Source organism: Quercus robur, chromosome 12 (assembly GCF_932294415.1).
Source record: "Quercus robur chromosome 12, dhQueRobu3.1, whole genome shotgun sequence".
Taxonomy (NCBI): Eukaryota; Viridiplantae; Streptophyta; class Magnoliopsida; order Fagales; family Fagaceae; genus Quercus; species Quercus robur.
This window is the reverse complement of record NC_065545.1, coordinates 27,456,147-27,476,012: the sequence shown is the minus strand read 5'-3', so window position 1 is coordinate 27,476,012 and position 19,866 is coordinate 27,456,147. Positions and strand designations below refer to the sequence as shown.

Below are 19,866 nucleotides of genomic sequence, written 5' to 3'. Positions count from 1 at the left end.
GATGCCATATCCATCTGTGCCAAGAATTTATATGTTCTTCAGTTTTCTAAAGTACATGAATTATATTGACTAGGACATCTAAGTAAAGTATTATGAATTTATGATTCATATTGCTTGTTGGGAGAAATCGCCTTCCTACATATGTTTGGATTTATATGTTCTCTTTACAATTAAAACTATAAGACCTAATTTTCTTTCGTAATATTCTAGATTTGTGTTCCTATTACTGTAATAATGGTCTATACTACTCATTGTTAACTAGAGCAATCCAAACTCATTGACAACCATATATCTCAACCCCTAGACTTAAAGACTGTTTGTTTAAAAAAAAAAAAATGATAGGTAAGACTCTTTGAATTTGTGCTAGATTTCCCCTTTTTTTGAGTAGGGGTTTATTTTGCTTTAGGTTGGTCTTTGTGATTTAGAGGTCTGATGGTTTGGTTGTTTCAAGTGTGAGGTCTGATGGCCTAGACTTTGTAAAGTTTCGAATCGCTTTCTGCAAGTGTTGTTTGTGGACCTTGAATGTTTTGATCTTTAGGATGCAAATATGATAAGGCTTTTGGTAGATAGTTACAACAAGCTAATTCTAGTTATTATGGAGATTCCTTCCAAAGACCATCCTTATGATCCTGCACATGATTTTGTTCTTTTAGGAGTAAAGTACCTATTCTCTGTAGAATCAATGGCATCTTGGAGGCACTAGCACAGATATTTGCTTGATGCATCATTGTCATGTCATGTTTTATTTATCTTCCTAAATTGTACATTAAGATGTTGTCTTGAGTTACGCCATGCCAATTATAAAATTCCAATTTACATTTCTAATAATTTGGATGCAGGTTGTGATACTTATTCTAATAAATGATATTTTAAAAAATTAGAAAGGCAGAGTTCTAAATCCAAAAAAAATGTGAGTTCTGATGTTATAAGTATTGAATTTGATCAATGTTTAGGCTATGCAAGCTTCTCACTGACAGATATTTACTTGAAACCTTGCATGTTTATGCATGTCAAATAGAGAGAAACAGTTGGGCACATTGATGCAAATGCAAGTTTTCCCTTACTAGCTTCTCACTGTCACTCACTGACAAATATTTCCCTGAAACCTTGCATGTTCATGCATGTCAATTTTTTTTGCTTGGGCTCGACTTGTTTATTAAACGACCCTAAAACTAAGGCTCAAGCTTCAGTTATTTAAAATTAAGGCTCAAGTTGAATGCTAGAAAATACCAACTTATCTATGTTTTGGCAATGAACTTTGAGAAAGTAACTTGTGCTTAATTGTTAAAGAAATTTTAATCATGGAATCCTTGCTGTTTCTTTACATATAATTTTTTTTTTTAATGCTTCTCATATAATAATTTTATTTTTGAATGATAAAAAAATCAGTCTCCCTTTCAAAAGAAAAAGAAAAAGACAATTCACTAAATCGCTAAAGATAAACATTCAATCTCCCCTTCATTAAATATAAAAACAATTCACTAAATCATAAACAATCTCTCAGTCATCATTTAATACAAATCATTGTCATTTTAGTAACCAAAAATAATCATGTAGTGGAATTTTTCTAGCATTTTCTATAATTTTGGAACATTCATTTTATTTTGAAAGCACTAGATTTGATGCTAACTTATATCGTAAATGTTTAGACTAGTTGTGCTTGGCAAAAAGCAATTATTAAGTATAAAACTTAACAAAATCACATATCAAAATTATTATTAAGCACTAAGAGAAAGAAACAATACCACTGTTTGCACGTTTTTTGTTCGCATGTCTTGACCAGTTGTGCTTGGCAAAAAGTCCAATATATATATATACATCTTTCTGAACTAAAGTCAATGATTCATAAGTACTAGTGACTATTATTATCATTCATAGGGATATAAATCTACAAGTACAAATTAACAATGTATTAGTATGTGTTAACATAAAATACAAAGTGTGTTGAGTAAAATTACATATTCACAAAACGTCAATTATGACATATACTTGTCATCGTCCCTATATGTATTTTTAAACCATTCTAGTGTGGGATTGCCATCTTCATCAATCAATTTTTGCTACAAGCATATATATAAAGAAATAAGTAAGTATAAAAGGGACTTCAGTGGTGGGCACAAATGTAAAAGTACCATTAGATGTGATATTGGTACTACCCAATGTGACAATGGAACTGTAAAATATGAGAAAAAAAATTAAGGGAACCACTAAATGTGGCAAAAGATCTGTCAAATATGATGTTGGTATTGCCGAATGTAACAATGGATCCATCAAATGTGAGAAAAAAAATAAGGAAACCATCAAATGTGACAAAATAACAGTCACATGAGATGTTGGAACTGCACAATGTCAGTATGAAACCGTCAAATGTGAGAAAAAATAAAGAAACCACCGAATGTGAAAAAAATATAGTCATATGTGATGTTAGTACTGTACAATGTAAAGATGGAATCGTTAAATGTGAGAAAAAAAAAAAAGGAACCACTAAATGTGACAAAAGTACTGTTAAATGTGATGTTGAAACTGCAAAATGTGAGGATAAAACTGTTAAATGTGAGAAAAAAAAATTAGGGAACCATTAAATGTGACAAAAGAACTGTCACATGTGATGTTGGAACTGCATAATGTGATGATGAAACTGTCAAATGCGAGGAAAAAAAATAAGGGAACCACCAAATGTGACAAAAGTACTGTCAAATGTGATGTTGGAATTGCATAATGTGATGATGGAATCGTCAAATGTGAGAAAAAATAAAAGAACCATCAAATGTGAGAAAAGAACTATCACATGTAATATTGAAATTGTACAATGTGAGGATGGAATTGTTAAGTGTGAGAAAAAAGTAAGGGAATCACCTAATGTGACAAAAGAACTGTCATATGTAATGTTGGAACCGCACAATATAAGGATGGAACCGTCAAATGTGAGAAAAAAAATAAGGGAACCTCCAAATGTGAGAAAAAAACTGTCACATGTGATATTGGAACTGCACAATGTGAGGATGAAATCGTCAAATGTGAGAAAAAAGTAAGAGAACCACAAAATGTGAGAAAAGAACTGTCACATGTGATGTTAGAACTGCACAATGTGAGAATAAAACTGTCAAGTATAAGAAAAAAGTAAGAGAACCACCCAATGTGACAAAATTAATGTCATATGTGATATTGGAACCGCACAATGTGAGGATGAAACCGTCAAGTGTGAGAAAAAAAGTAAGGAAAGTAGGAACCACCCAATGTAACAAAAGAACTATTAAATGTGATGTTGGAACCGCACAATGTGAGGACGGAACCGTCAAATGTGAGAAAAAAAGTAAGAGAATCACCAAATGTGAGAAAAGAACTGTCACATGTGATGTTAGAATTGCACAATGTGAGGATGAAATCGTCAAATTTAAGAAAAAAGTAAGGGAACCACCAAATGTGAGAAAAAAACTATCATATGTGATGGTGGAACTGCACAATGTGAGGATAGAACCGTTAAATGTGAGAAAAAAGTAACCTGGTGTAGCAAGTTACCTACTAGTGGGTACCGTACCCCCTTTTTTTTTGAGGAGGTACCGTAGAATTACTCAATTTATATTATTTTAATTTGTTGTATTTTAAAATAAAATTGGGATGTTGGATATATTGTAAAATGGTATGGTATAATAGATAAGTAACTTTTCAAATGGTAAAATAGAATAATCTGAAGATACCGGATATGAATGCATTAATGAAGGTTATCACTTAAAATCTTGAGAAAATCATCAAAAACAAAAAAAAATATTCATTTTTCTACTCATTAATATTTCAAAATTAATGTATACTAGTTGTAAATTCAGGAGATGTTTAAGAAAATGTAATATAATTATTTTATAAAAATATCATGTAAAATTTGTAGGTTAAATAGTGTATATATTTTTTAATGTATTTATTTATAAATTTTATGTAATGAAGCATATAATCTAATTTGCATTTAACAATAATACATAGTGACTATTTTTAAATTATTTAATAAAAATAATTTTACCCAACTCCCAATCTCAACCGCTTAATTCTATTGCGTCAGGATTTCAATCCTAAAACTACACCTGGAGCAGAACTATAACTTTTCAGATAATCCGTTTATCAAAAAAACACTTTTCAGATAAGCCATCTTCTGCATTGCCAATACAAACTCTTTACTTTTCATATCAAATGGCAGAAACAACCATAAATCCGGGGATTAAGAGGTAATTTTCTCTTCAATTACTCTAATCTTTCCATTTCACATATAGAAATGAGTTTATATGCAGATATCCTAATTATTAATTATTTTTTTTAATTTAAAAAAAAAAAAAAATTACCCAAGGATTGCAGTTGTAACCGGAGGCAATAAAGGGATCGGATTTGAGATATGTAGACAGTTAGCTTCAAATGGGGTCAGGGTGGTTTTAACTGCTAGAGATGTAAGGAAGGGCAATGAAGCAATTGAAAAACTCAAGGCTGCAGGATGCTCTGATGTGGTTTTTCATCAACTAGATGTGATGGACCCAACTACCATTTCTTCTTTGGCAGATTTCATCAAAACCCACTTTGGGAAGCTTGACATATTGGTAATGCAACTTAATTATACATACATCTTTGTAATTCCAAGTGTTATTTTTGGGAGGGTAGATCTTTGCCTTGCTTCTAATTATTATGTTGCCAAGAATCTCTTGGATTTCTGAGGAATCATATATAGGTTTTGAATTTAAAAACATACATGCTTGTATTGGTTGATTTGTGGGTCTTCAGATTTCTTTATATAAAAATCAATAAATAATTTTTCTTGCAATGACCAGTTTGTGTAGTTCTAAACAAAGATGAATCGTCTAGTATTCTTTCTTCTTCTCCCCCAACCTTTTGTAATTAGGTTGATAAACGAAAGTCATTTGTTAATTGAGGAGATCTTGTTCTTTTTGGTGGCTCTGACATTGCTATTATTTCAAAATTGTAGGTAAATAATGCGGGGATTAATGGATCCATAAGCAACCCAGAGGAACGAAGAAAAGTTAGCGCTGATCAAGTAAGTCTCTCAATGTTATTTAGAAGTAGAACCCATCTGGCTCTGAATCACAGCTTCCGTTGAACGCTGTTGTTTTGGGAGATAAGTTTTTGCAAAATTCGGACAGTCAGACTAGAGAGATTGTCGGGGCAAGGTTTTTTTTTTTTTTTTTTCTAATTTTTTCTTTTGTAAAGTAATTTCATCCATGAATAAATTTTGTCTTTTGTCTTTTCTCTTAATATTAAGAAAATAAAAAGTTAGTTTTTTTTTTTTTTTTTTTTTTTATCCTTAATTTAGTTAATTTATCCTTATTTCTTAAAAATAAAAATAAGGTTAAAACTATAAATAAATAAAAACTTTATATATTAAGAAGGTTTAGAAAGTTCCTATATTTAAAAAAAAAATTCAGAATGTTAGTTTTTTTTTTAAAATACCCTTAATTTATTTAACTTATCCTTATTCATTAAAAAAAGAAATAAAGGTAAAACTGTAAATCAACAAAAAGAAAAAAAAATAAAAAATCTGTTTGGAAACAACTTGCTATCAAAAAGACTCTAAAACAACTTACTACATGTGAATAGTATAAAAAAGTGGAACAGAACCTATAAATATTATAAAAAATCGGCTAAAAACTAAAATAAACTAAAACTAAAATAAACTGAAACTTTCATCAACTCTCAAACAGACTATAAAACAACTATCTATCATTAAAAAACAAAAAACTTTCCCACTTCCCAGCCCCACTACACTAAAAAAAAGAATGTGATCATTTATCATAAGATTCATAACTATACAATGACATCACATTACTTTGTCATCACATGTGGTCTTATATAATTGTTGCGAGAGAAATGTGGTCTTATACAATGACATCACATTACTTTGTCATTGCATGAGGTCTTATATAATTGTTGCGAGAGAAATGTAGTCTTATATAATTATTGTGAGAGAAATGAAACATATCCCGTGTGCACAACATGCTGTCTCTTCGAATTAAAGGCATAATCCCAAAATTTTGATGACTATTGTAATGTGAAGAATTTAACCTGACTTGAGGCTGTGGTGGCCATAGAAAAAAAAAATCATAAAATAAAAGGAAAATATAAATTAATCATGCTTTTTAAACAAGAGTACTGTAACATTATTTAATACATTTGCATATAATGATACAGATTTTTGGTCCAAATGCCATACCTCTGAAGGAAATCATGAAGCAAACGTATCAAACTGCTGAGGATTGTTTGAGAACAAACTACTATGGGACCAAGCAAGTAAGCGAAGCACTTATTCCGCTTCTTCTATTATCCAATTCGGGAAGAATAGTAAATGTCTCCTCCATCTTGGGGCAATTAAAGGTACAAAATGTAAAACTCATCGTTTTACACCATTTATAATTAGCTATATTTGGTCATGATCATTTTACTGCAATATAGAGTGCAAGATTATGGCTGTGACGATTGTGTAGGACCTGCACTAAACATTTGGTTCTAGGAAATTGCATAAAAGTTTTTTCAAGAAATTAAAATTTCAATTATGTTAATATTTCAGCTTATTTCAAATGAGAATGCAAAGAAAGAATTAGGAGATGTTGATGATCTCACAGAAGAGAAAGTGGAAAAGGTGGTAGAGGGATTTCTAGAAGATGTCAAGGAGAATTTGATTGAAACCAAAGGTTGGCCTATTAATATTTCTGCTTACATAGTCTCCAAGGCAGCTCTTAATGCATACACAAGGGTTCTAGCAAGGAAGTACCCCAAAATAGCAATCAACTCCGTGAATCCTGGATATGTCAGCACAGATTTGAACCACAATAGTGGATTTTTGACTGTTGAAGAAGGTGCAAAAGGTCCTGTGATGTTGGCTCTGATGCCTGAAGGTGGGCCGTCTGGCCTCTTCTTTGATCAAATGGAAGTATCAACCTTTTGAATAAGAAATAATGCTACCCAATGAGTACATAAGGGAAGAAACATGGAGAATAAAAATGTGTGTTGGAGAGAGTTGAAGTCTAAAGGGCTTAAACTTGTTTCTTTTGTATTTGGTGGCCATCAATCATCATCCTTCTATTGATGTTAGGTTGAAGTAAAGTTTAAATATAAGTAGGGTTTGGGCTAGAGTTTGGCACACAAGTTCCTCTTGAAACAAATCAACAAAATTCAGGAAACAAGTTCTTTGTTGACCTAGTGTCTATTAGTCTATCTATCGAAGGTCCACAGAGACTTTCAACTTGGAGTTCGCACAACCTAGAACATGCTCACATGACTGAGAATTTGAATTTTGTTTGACCAAGATTGAATCCTCACACAACCAAAATACTTGGATGCACACTACTTTGGAATTTCAACTGCAACATTCATTACCTTGCTTACAAAGCAAATAGAGGCCCAAATATACATGGAACTTTTTCATCATGGAAACATAAAAATACTAACAAAACTCTTTCTTGGATTAAGCTTCATCTCGTACTTCCAAAGGGTATCGAAGGTCTCTAGGAAATCATCTAGGTGGAGTTCGATTTGTTAACTTTTGACAAGCACGTCATCAACACATACCTCAATTTGTCTTTCAGTCTAGTCCTTACGCAATGCATTAACAAAGTTTATGGTTGAAAATGAATATTTTAATATTTAGGGATGAAAAATGAAATCCAAGCAAATTTTAAAGATGATAACAATGTTTTGGCCAAATAACTAATATTTCATTATGTCATTATATGTTTATATATTTTGTTGTGAATTTTTTTTTGTAATTTTTTTTATATGCTTATATATTTTGTTGTGATTTTTTTTTTTTTATATAATTTTAAAAAAATGGATCTATCAATCTAAACTTTTTTTAGTTTGTTGAAAAATAATTTTTATTTTTATCTTCAATTTTGTTGAACTGGTGGTTCGACCAATGATCCATGGGTTCATGAAACAATGAACTAGTGACTCAAAACCTATACATACCAAGTCAAGTTAGGACTAGGCTTTAAAAATTATTGAGTCCAGATGTTGTTATACCACCACTAATAATTTATTTTTAGATACCCCCACTAAGGGTTTTATTTATTTATTATTAATAATTGCCCACCAATGGTATTTAGGAATTAGGAGTTTAGAAAAGTGTCATGGCCTACGTAATGTGTTATCGTAGATAACTTACTTAGGCATAGACAGAGATAGGAAAACGTCACGGCCTACATAGAAAAGTCAGATATAACTAAAATTACAAGGGTGGATAATGTCATAGCTCACTACAATATGGGGATCCATAACTAACCAACAAGACTAATTGCGGGTTAGGTACAAGTTGTCAAGTTGTGAAATCACTTGTCAGATTAATAAATTAATCGGCTGGAGAAAAAGAACCGGTTTCTTGAATTTTTCCGCTTTCTTATAATACTAAACTAAAAACAATTTATAGGAGTCGTATAGTACACTTAGCACAATTTGTACCTAAACCGCAATTAGTGTTGTTGGTTAGTCATGGATTGGCAAGAGTGTATGACAAGAAATTATTCAATTGAACAGCAGGATAAATATATCATCCTCCCTACTAATAAAAACAAGAATTTATTTCGTGACTTTCATTCTATGTTGAATAATTTCTCATGATTTTTTGACCCAGTCTCCTTCGGCAGAAGAAGATGTCATGGTATACGTTATAAAGATAGACATTAACAATTTCTACTTCAAGGTTCAACTATACTTTGAAAACTCAATAATAAAAAATATACAGCACCTGCGGCAAATTAAACACCTATAAAACTATACCTAGAGCAGAACTATAAATTTTCAGATAAGCCATCTTCTGCATTAATAATACAAACTCTTCCTATAAAAAAAAAAAAAAGGTACAAACTCTTCAATTTTCATAACAAATGGCAGAAACAACCATAAATACGGGGATTAAGAGGTAATTTTATCTTCGACAACTCTAATCTTTCCATTTCACATATAGAACTGAGTTTATATGCAGATGTCCTAATTATTAATTTTTTTTTGAAAATTTTTTTACCCAAGGATTGCAGTTGTAACCGGAGCCAATAAAGGGATTGGATTTGAGATATGTAGACAATTAGCTTCAAATGGGATCAGGGTGGTTTTAACTGCTAGAGATGTAAGGAGGGGCAATGAAGCAATTGAAAAACTCAAAGCTAAAGGATGCTCTGATGTGGTTTTTCATCAACTAGATGTGATGGACCCAACTACCATTTCCTCTTTGGCAGATTTCATCAAAACCCACTTTGGGAAGCTTGACATATTGGTAATGCAACTTAATTATACATACATCTTTGGAATTCCAAGTGTTATTTTTGAGAGGGTAGATCTTTGCTTTGCTTCTTATTATGTTACAAAGAATCTCTAGAATTTCTAAGGAATCATAGGTTTTGAATTTAAAGACATACATGCTTGTGTTGGTCCATTTGTGTGTCATCAGATTTCTTTGTATAAAAATAAATAAATAATTTTTCTTGCAATGACCAGTTTGTAGTTCTAAACAAAGATGAATCGTCTAGTATTCTTTTTTCTCCCCACCCTTTTGTAATTAGGTTGATAAACGAAAGTCATTTGTTAATTACTGAGATCTTGTTCTTTTCCCCCACTTTGGTGGCTCTGACATTGCTATTATTTCAAAATTGCAGGTAAATAATGCGGGGATTAATGGATCCATAATTAACCCAGAGGAACGAAGAAAACTTAGCGCTGATCAAGTAAGTTTCTTGATGTTATGTAGAACCCGTCTGGCTCTGCATCACAGCTTTCGTTGAACGACATTGTTTAGGTGATTAGTTTTTGAAAAATTCGGACAATACTCAAACTAATGAGATTGTTGAGGTAAGTTTTTGAAATTTTTTCTATGTTTTCTTTTGTAAAGTAATTTCATCCATCAGTAGAATTATTCTATTTATGAGGGTACATGCGCGGCCATAGTATGATGCGAATCATGTGATCATCCATCTTATCCATAAAATGATATTATTTTGTCATCAAATGTGGTCTTATATAGTTGTGGGTCTCACATGATATGAGAAAAATGAAACATATCCCATATGCAGTGCACAACATGCTTTCTCTTCGAATTGAAGGCATATCCCAAAATTTTGATGACTATTGCAATGTGAAGAATTTAAACTGACTTGAGGCTGTGGTGGCCATAAAATGAAAATCATAAAATAAAAGGAAAATAGAAATTAATCAAGTTTTATAAAGAAGAGTACTGTAACATCATATAATACCTTTGCATATAATGATACAGATTTACGGTCCAAATGCCATACCTCTGAAGGAAGTTATAAAGCAAACTTATCAAACAACTGAGGACTGTTTGAGAACAAATTACTATGGGACCAAGCAAGTGAGCGAAGCACTTATTCCACTTCTTCTATTATCCCATTCTGGAAGAATAGTAAATGTGTCCTCCATCTTGGGACAATTAAAGGTACAAAATGTGTAACACATCTTATTAATCCATTTTAAAAACAGCTATATTTGGTCATGAACATTTCACGGCAATATAGAGTGCAAGATTATGGCTGCGATGATTGTGTAGGACCGGCACTAAACATTTGGTTCTAGGAAATTGCTTGAATTTTTTTTTCAAGAAATTAAAATTTCAATTATGTAAAATATTTCAGCTTATTTCAAATGAGAATGCAAAGAAAGAACTTGGAGAGGTTGATGACCTCACAGAAGAGAAAGTGGACAAGGTGGTGGAGGGATTTCTAGAAGATGTCAAGGAGAATTTGATTGAAACCAAAGGTTGGCCTGTTAATATTTCTGCTTACATAGTCTCCAAGGCAGCTCTTAATGCATACACAAGGGTTCTAGCAAAGAAGTTCCCCAAAATAGCAATCAACTCCGTGACTCCTGGTTATACCAGCACAGATTTGAACCACAATAGTGGAGGTTTGACTGTTGAAGAAGGTGCAAAAGGTCCTGTGATGTTGGCTTTGATGCCTGAAGGTGGGCCTTCTGGCCTCTTCTTTGATCAAATGGAAGTATCAACCTTTGAATAAGAATGATGCTACCCAATGAGTAAATAAGCATAGGGAAGAAACATGGAGAATAAAAATGTATGTTGAGGAAGCTTATTTAAATCTTATAGTTGGTTTATTTAGATCTTGCTTTGATCAATAAAAGCATTAGAAATTTTTTTCCTACTTTATATTCTGTGAAAGCTCTTTCAACGCTAGTTGTTAATGCAAAATTATACTTGTAGTGAGAGAGAGAAGAGGGGGGGGGGGGGGGGGGGGGGGGAATCCTCAAAGAAATATTCATTTTTCTACGCATTATTACTTCAAATTTATCCAATATTATGGTTTATTACTTAAAACTTATTGATCACAATTCTTGTTGCTGCACGTGCATGTCTTTTAGATTGGGACATTCAACAAACAAGGGAATGGTTTTTCAGATTAGGATATTCACCGAACTAGGAATAAAATGAATATTTTAAAATAATTCTTTTCATCCTATTTATTTTCTTCCTAGTATATGGAGTGTTAGAGCATTCACATTGGTAAAAGTTTTTTCAATCGAATCTACTATTATAGTATTGTGCTAAAGAAAAAAAATTCAACTCAACCGAACTCATCATAGAGCCCAATTCAACCTACATGGATTGGGTTGAGCCCATGGATTGAATAATTTTTTTTTTAATTATTATTATTATTATTATTTAAGGGCAACGTTATGTTCAAGCCAAGGGGTTCAAATGAACCCCCTGACTTGTAAAATTTATATATATAATTCTTTTTAACTTTTGTTTCGACCCCCCAAAAATAAAAATTTGAACACCCTAACCCTAAAGTTTATTTAAACACAATTAAAATAAATTTGAATATGATCATCTTAATATTACTTTTACAACAAATGCTATATGGCAAGTTGTAATTTTTTTTTTTTTTTAAAACTCACAATTAACATTACTTTTTATCTACCATTAACAACTTGCCACCTAGATTTTGTTATAAAATTTTTGTGTAAGTATTGTATATTGAATTTTATTAAGAAAAAAAAATTTTCAAATTTTTGCTCCTTCATTAAAAAAAAAATTCTCTTCGAGACTTTGGCTTACTTTACTGTTGATAGTAAAATGAAATTATTTTTCCTTGTACTTTTTTTTTTCTTCATAAGCAAAAAATTACACTACTGTTACAACCAATAGATCTCTATCTACATATGTGATTCTTTCCCATTCTCCTTATCTTTCTTTCTCTCTTCTATATTTTCTTAGTTTTTTTCTTAGTTTGATCAAATAATTTGATAAATACTCTATATATTTTCAAGTCCAAGAAGTTTTTTAGTGCTTGCTCAAATTCCAAGAGAACAACCACATCCACGTGTATGATTAAAACATCACACTTCAAAAGCAAAAACTTATATTAGTTACTTTTTTTTTTCTTAGTTTCACATTTACTTCTAGTTCTACTCCTAGGTGTATTACTATTCTTTTTTATCATATATTTTTATTTAATTGATAACACACATAAATATAATAAGTTATTATTAATTTGAAAAATAAAAATGTGTGATTAATTATTTAATTATATTTGTTATTTTACCAATATTTAAACTATTAATAACTTTTTTAGACTATTGTACAATATAATATGGAATTGTATATTGAATTGTATTTAGAATACTATTTTAGATTATTATAATATGGAAGTTGTATGTATAGAAAAAAAATCATTTTGTTTTTTACCTACCCCCCCCCCCCCCCCCCGGGCAACAAATTTCTAGCTCTATCATTGCTGACCCCCCCTAGAAAAAAATCATGGAGTTTCTACAGTTATTATTAAATTGAGCATTGAAATAACCCTACCACAAATAAGAGCAAATTTATAACCAAATAATCTTGAAAGTAACATCAAACTAACACAAAACTATACAAGGAGATCTTTGGGGTTTGAGTTTTATTTAGGAAGAGGAGCAAAAAAGAAAATAACAAAATTGTATAATATATTTTTAAAATTTAAATATATATTAATTACAGGTGGTTTGGGTCGAGTTAGGTGGATTTGTAAATCTTACGACCAAAACCCAACTTGACTCATTGTAAAAAACAAATCTCACAACCCAACCCAACATGGTGGGTTGGGTTGGATCAGGTAGGTTTTGGCTATTTGGTTGCACACCCTACTCAATGTTATGTCATTGCTTTTGTTGAACGATGTTGTTTTGAGTCAAATTTTTTTGAAAAATTCGGACAGTAAAGCTGTTGTGGAAAATTTTTGAAGTTTTTTCTTTACAAGTAATTTCATCCATCGTTAAGTTGTTGTCTGTATGAGGGTACATCGTAGTAGGGATGTCCACAGGTTGGGTGGATCGGGTTTGAGGTTAACTCATTACTCAAAGCTCAGGCCGAGTAGAAGGAGTGAAGACTTGCGACTAACCGCCAACAACCACGAGTTGAGTTAGATCGGGCTTTGGCAGATGATTTTTCGGGTGGTGAGTTGTTATTGATTATAATATGAATCCACGACTTAAATTATATTTTTGCCAATCCATAACAATTAATAGCATACTATCATTTAATATTTGTTGTGAAAATATTATTGACACAATATTTCTCTTCTTATTAAGGATGTTCTATGTATAACATTACAAAAAGGTTAAACATAAAGCTAGGAGTAAACTGCTAGTTTTTATTGTTTGTTAGTTTTTAGGAAAAAAATGTATCAAACATATGTAAAATATATTTAAATAGAGAGGTTGCTAATTTTTAGGAAAAAAGTTTATTTGTTAGGTTTTTTTTTTTTTTTTTTTTTTTTTTTGAATTTTGTTGAATTACAATTTTAACCCCATTTTTTTTTTTTTTTTTAAGAATAAAGATTATCTAATTAGATTAAGGGTATTTAGACATTTTTTGAAGGCATAACTAACTTTCTGAATCCTCTTAATATATAGAAATATAGAGATGATCAAACATCAGATCCAAAAAATATAAAATAAAATAAAATAAACAAAATTAGCTAACATTAATCAAAGAAATTATGTAATCAGCAAATGCAAACTGCTAAAACGATAAAATCTAAAGAAATTTGAGCAAATAAAACTAGAGGATCGGAACTTAAGCAAGGCTTTTTTTCGAAGTTAATAAAACTGGACAAGGGTTGAACATTTATGACTATTTACATTAATAGTCTGTTTGAGATCTGCTTATTTTGTTGAAACTAAAAACTTTTTGCTGATAGTACAGTAGATAAAGGTAAAAATTAGCTGAAATAATACAGTGGTACCCATGAATAGTACAAAAAAGTGGTGCCCATGAATAGTATCAAAAAGTGCAATAGAATCCAATAATAGTAACAAAAATAAGTTGAATAATAAAATAAGTTGATAAAAATAATCTTTACCAATCGAACCCTAAGTAAAAACAAATATGTATTTTTAAAATTTAATGCTCAAGAATTATTAACATGAAAAAAACGAATTTGAATTTTGTTTGACCAAGATTGAATCCTCACACAACCAAAATACTTTGATGCACACTACTTTGAAATTTCAACTGCAGAATTCATTACCTAGCATTACAAAGCAAATAGAGGCCCAAAAATACATGGGAGTTTTTCATCATGGAAACATAAAAGTACTAACAAAACGCTTTCTTGGATTAAGCTTCATCTCGTACTTCCAAAGGGTATTGAAGGTCTCCAAGAAATCATCTAGGTGGAGTTCGATTTGTTAACTTTTGATAAGCACGTCATCAACACATACCTCAAATTGTCTTTCAGTCTAGTCCTTACACAATGCATTAACAAAGTTTATGGTTAAAATGAACTTTTTAATATTTAGGGATGAAAAATGAAATCCAAGCAAATTTTAAAGATGATAACAATGTTTTGGCCAAATAACTAATATTTCATTATGTCATTATATGTTTATATATTTTGTTGTGAATTTTTTTTTAATTTTTTTATATGCTTATATATTTTGTTGTGATTTTTTTTTTTTTTTTTTTTTTTTTTTTTTTTTTTTTATAATTTAAAAAAAAAAATGGATCTATCAATCTAAACTTTTTTTAGTTTGTTGAAAAATAATTTTTATTTTTATCTTCAATTTTGTTGAACTTGTGGTTTGACCAATGATCCATGGGTTCATGAAACAATGAACTAGTGACTCAAAACCTATATAGACCAAGTCAAGTTAGGACTAGGGTTTAAAAATTATTGAGTCCAGATGTTGTTATACCACCACTGATAATTTATTTTTAGATACCCCCACTAAGGGTTTTTTTATTTTTTTATTTATTATTAGTAATTGTCCACCAATGGTACTTAGAAATTAGGAGTTTAGAAAAGTGTCATGGCCTATGTAATGGGTTATCGTAGATAACTTACTTAGGCATAGACAGAGATAGGAAAACGTCATGGCCTGCGTAGAAAAGCCAGATATAACTAAAATTACAAGGGTGGATAATGTCATAGCTCACTACAATATGGGAATCCATAACTAACCAACAAGACTAATTGCGGTTTAGGTACAAGTTGTCAAGTTGTGAAATCACTTGTCATATTAATAAATTAATCGATTGGAGAAAAAGAACCGGTTTCTTGAATTTTTCTGCTTTCTTATAATACTAAACTAAAAATAATTTATAGGAGTCGTATAGTACACTGAGCACTATTTGTACCTAAACCGCAATTAGTGTTGTTGGTTAGTCATGGATTGGCAAGAGTGTATGACAAGAAATTATTCAATTGAACAGCAGGATAGCTATAGTCCTCCCTACTAATAAAAACAAGAATTTATTTCGTGACTTTCATTCTATGTTGAATAATTTCTCATGATTTTTTGATCCAGTCTCCGTTGGCAGAAGAAGATGTCATGGTATACGTTATAAAGATAGACATTAACAATTTCTACTTCAAGGTTCAACAATACTTTGAAAACTCAATAATAAAATATATACAGCACCTGCGGCAAATTAAACACCTATAAAACTATACCTAGAGCAGAACTATAAATTTTCAGATAAGCCATCTTCTACATTAATAATACAAACTCTTCCTATAAAAAAAAAAGGTACAAACTCTTCAATTTTCATAACAAATGGCAGAAACAACCATAAATCCGGGGATTAAGAGGTAATTTTATCTTCGACAACTCTAATCTTTCCATTTCACATATAGAACTGAGTTTATATGCAGATGTCCTAATTATTAATTTTTTTTTGAAATTTTTTTTACCCAAGGATTGCAGTTGTAACCGGAGCCAATAAAGGGATTGGATTTGAGATATGTAGACAATTAGCTTCAAATGGGATCAGGGTGGTTTTAACTGCTAGAGATGTAAGGAGGGGCAATGAAGCAATTGAAAAACTCAAAGCTAAAGGATGCTCTGATGTGGTTTTTCATCAACTAGATGTGATGGACCCAACTACCATTTCCTCTTTGGCAGATTTCATCAAAACCCACTTTGGGAAGCTTGACATATTGGTAATGCAACTTAATTATACATACATCTTTGGAATTCCAAGTGTTATTTTTGAGAGGGTAGATCTTTGCTTTGCTTCTTATTATGTTACAAAGAATCTCTAGAATTTCTAAGGAATCATAGGTTTTGAATTTAAAGACATACATGCTTGTATTGGTCCATTTGTGTGTCATCAGATTTCTTTGTATAAAAATAAATAAATAATTTTTCTTGCAATGACCAGTTTGTAGTTCTAAACAAAGATGATCGTCTAGTGTTCTTTCCTCTCCCCACCCTTTTGTAATTAGGTTGATAAACGAAAGTCATTTGTTAATTACTGAGATCTTGTTCTTTTCGCCCACTTTTGGTGGCTCTAACGTTGCTATTATTTCAAAATTGCAGGTAAATAATGCGGGGATTACTGGATCCATAACTAACCCAGAGGAACATAGAAAACTTAGCGTTGATCAAGTAAGTTTCTCGATGTTATGCAGAACCCGTCTGGCTCTACATCACAGCTTTCATTGAACGACGTTGTTTAGGTGATTAGGTTTTCAAAAATTCGGATAATACTCAAACTAATGAGATTGTTGAGGCAAGTTTTTGAAATTTTTTCTATGTTTTCTTTTGTAAAGTAATTTCATCCATCAATAGATTATTCTATTTATGAGGGTACATGCGCGGCCATAGTATGATGTGAATCATGTGATCATCCATCTTATCCATAAAATGATATTATTTTGTCATCAAATGTGGTCTTATATAGTTGTGGGTCTCACATGATATGAGAAAAGTGAAACATATCCCATATGCAGTGCACAACATGCTTTCTCTTCGAATTGAAGGCATATCCCAAAATTTTGATGACTTTTGCAATGTGAAGAATTTAAACTGACTTGAGGCTGTGGTGGCCATAAAAAGAAAATCATAAAATAAAAGGAAAATAGAAATTAATCATTTTTTATAAAGAAGAGTACTGTAACATCATATAATACCTCTGCATATAATGATACAGATTTTTGGTCCAAATGCCATACCTCTGAAGGAAGTCATGAAGCAAACTTATCAAACAACTGAGAACTGTTTGAGAACAAACTACTATGGGACCAAGCAAGTGAGCGAAGCACTTATTCCACTTCTTCTATTATCCAATTCAGGAAGAATGGTAAATGTGTCCTCCACCTTGGGACAATTAAAGGTACAAAATGTGAAACTCATCTTATTAAACCATTTATAAACAGCTATATTTGGTCATGAACATTTCACGGCAATATGGAGTGCAAGATTATGGCTGCAATGATTGTGTAGGACGGGCACTAAACATTTGGTTCTAGGAAATTGCTTGAATTTTTTTTCAAGAAATTAAAATTTCAATTATGTAAAATATTTCAGCTTATTTCAAATGCGAAAGCAAAGAAAGAACTTGGAGAGGTTGATGACCTCACAGAAGAGAAAGTGGACAAGGTGGTAGAGGGATTTCTAGAAGATGTCAAGGAGAATTTGATTGAAACCAAAGGTTGGCCCGTTAATATTTCTGCTTACATAGTCTCCAAGGCAGCTCTTAATGCATACACAAGGGTTCTAGCAAAGAAATACCCCAAAATAGCAATCAACTCCGTGAATCCTGGGTATACCAGCACAGATTTGAACCATAATAGTGGAGTTTTGACTGTTGAAGAAGGTGCAAAAGGTCCTGTGATGTTGGTTTTGATGCCTGAAGGTGGGCCTTCTGGCCTCTTCTTTGATCAAATGGAAGTATCAACCTTTGAATAAGAATGATGCTACCCAAATGAGTAAATAAGCAGAATGAAGAAACATGGAGAATAAAAATGTATGTTGAGGAAGCTTATTTAAATCTTATAGTTGGTTTATTTAGATCTTGCTTTGATCAATAATAGCATTAGAAATTTTTTTTTCCTACTTTATATTCTGTGAAAGCTCTTTCAACGCTAGTTGTTAAGGCAAAATTATACTTGGAGAGAGAGAGAGAGAGAGAGAGGGGAAATCCTCAAAGAAATATTCATTTTTCTACGCATTATTACTTCAAATTTATCCAATATTATGGTTTATTACTTATTGGTCACAACTCTTGTTGCTGCACCTGCAAGTCTTTTAGATTAGGACATTCAACAAACAAGGGAATGGTTTTTCAGATTAGGATATTCACCGAACTAGGGAATGGTTTTTATAATCTCTCGGTCAAAATTTCCAAAAATAGGAATGGAATGAATATTTTAAAATAATTCTTTTCATTCTATTTATTTTCTTCCTTGTATATGGAGTGTTAGAGCATCCATATTGGTGAAAGTTTTTTTAATCGAATCTACCATTATCGTATTGTGTTAAAGAAAAAAAAAAATTCAACTTAACCCAACTCATCATAGTGTCCAATCCAACCCACGTGGATTGGGTTGAGCCCATGGATTGAACAATTTTTTTAATTATTATTATTATTATTTAGGGGCAACGTTATGTTCAAGCCAGGGGTTCAAATGAACCCCCTGACTTGTAATATATATATATATATATATATATATGTAAGGACTCAATTTGTAACGACTCCAATTGGTTTATTGGGATCGAACGTTTAAGGCCCAAACAATAAAATTTGTAGAGCGTGGGTCTGAAAGGCTAGGCCTTGGTCACCGGACAGTGGTTAGTCATGGTATTCATGGAGGTGAACCACGTTTGCCCAAGAAGTCTTTCTCCTCGGCACGGACTGGGAGGCTCTGGTTCTTGGCCTTTTTTCCCATCCCCTTTTTTTGGATTGCTTACTTCTCTTTTTATACTAGCCTTTACCCTCTCTATAACGTCCATGTGTAGATTCAGCTTTTTGGGGCTGATACTTGTCCTATCACCCTATGCCCAAAGTGGTTGGGGGTGGTTGTAAAAACTGAAGAGCATGGTGAAGAGCATGGACCTGTTAGGCGCAAAGTACTTAATTGCAGTATTGGCAACCTTTTACTTGGGCCGCTCCTACACTGTGCTCGCCCTTTCTTTTAGGAGCGCTCTGGGATGTCGAGGACAAAATCGTCCTCGGCTATATCCCTAAGCCATTTGGACTTTCATTGTATATCCTCGGCGATGCCTCTCCTCAACTCGGGCCTTGGGCCTTAATATAAAGTGGGCCGGGGTCACAAGTTCTCTGGCCCCACAATATATATATATATATATAATTCTTTTTAACTTTTGTTTTGACCCCCAAAAATAAAAATTTGAACACCCTAACCCTAAAGTTTATTTAAACACAATTAAAAAAAAATCTAAATATGATCATCGTTATACTACTTTCAAAATACATGTTATATGGCAAGTTGTAACTGGGGTTTTTTATTTTTAATTTTTTTTTAACTCACAATTAACATTACTTTTTATCTACCATTAACAACTTGCCACCTAGATTTTGTTATAAAATTTTTGTTTAAGTATTGTATGTTGAATTTTATTAAAAAA

The 19,866-nt window shown here is 31.7% G+C and overlaps 2 protein-coding genes and 1 long non-coding RNA gene across 5 annotated transcripts; 2 read left to right on the top strand and 1 right to left on the bottom strand.

Annotated features, from left to right (window-relative positions):
• The first annotated feature begins 4,030 nt into the window (after window positions 1–4,030).
• LOC126708580 (salutaridine reductase-like) lies at window positions 4,031–11,153 on the top strand. 2 transcript variants are annotated; one of them, XM_050408373.1, is made up of 5 exons: window positions 4,031–4,214; window positions 9,013–9,256; window positions 9,636–9,704; window positions 10,250–10,432; window positions 10,629–11,153. In XM_050408373.1, exons 1-5 carry the CDS (start codon window positions 4,180–4,182, stop codon window positions 11,007–11,009), a joined length of 912 nt encoding a protein of 303 aa, XP_050264330.1. In that variant the 5' UTR covers window positions 4,031–4,179; the 3' UTR covers window positions 11,010–11,153. The 2 variants fall into 2 exon arrangements, with proteins under 2 accessions (XP_050264330.1, XP_050264329.1); XM_050408372.1 differs by lacking the exons at window positions 9,013–9,256; window positions 9,636–9,704; window positions 10,250–10,432; window positions 10,629–11,153 and adding exons at window positions 4,334–4,577; window positions 4,961–5,029; window positions 6,181–6,363; window positions 6,557–7,188 and having other exon boundaries at window positions 4,046–4,214.
• Window positions 6,572–17,936, bottom strand: LOC126708584 (uncharacterized). Its single transcript, XR_007649199.1, has 2 exons — window positions 17,854–17,936; window positions 6,572–6,604 (listed from the first exon to the last, which is right to left on the bottom strand). It is a non-coding gene; the product is annotated as an uncharacterized LOC126708584 (long non-coding RNA).
• LOC126708579 (salutaridine reductase-like) lies at window positions 8,026–18,333 on the top strand. 2 transcript variants are annotated; one of them, XM_050408370.1, is made up of 6 exons: window positions 8,026–8,292; window positions 15,479–16,085; window positions 16,193–16,436; window positions 16,816–16,884; window positions 17,429–17,611; window positions 17,806–18,333. In XM_050408370.1, exons 2-6 carry the CDS (start codon window positions 16,051–16,053, stop codon window positions 18,184–18,186), a joined length of 912 nt encoding a protein of 303 aa, XP_050264327.1. In that variant the 5' UTR covers window positions 8,026–8,292; window positions 15,479–16,050; the 3' UTR covers window positions 18,187–18,333. The 2 variants fall into 2 exon arrangements, with proteins under 2 accessions (XP_050264327.1, XP_050264328.1); XM_050408371.1 differs by lacking the exons at window positions 8,026–8,292; window positions 15,479–16,085 and adding an exon at window positions 8,706–8,905.
• The last annotated feature ends 1,533 nt before the right edge of the window (window positions 18,334–19,866 follow it).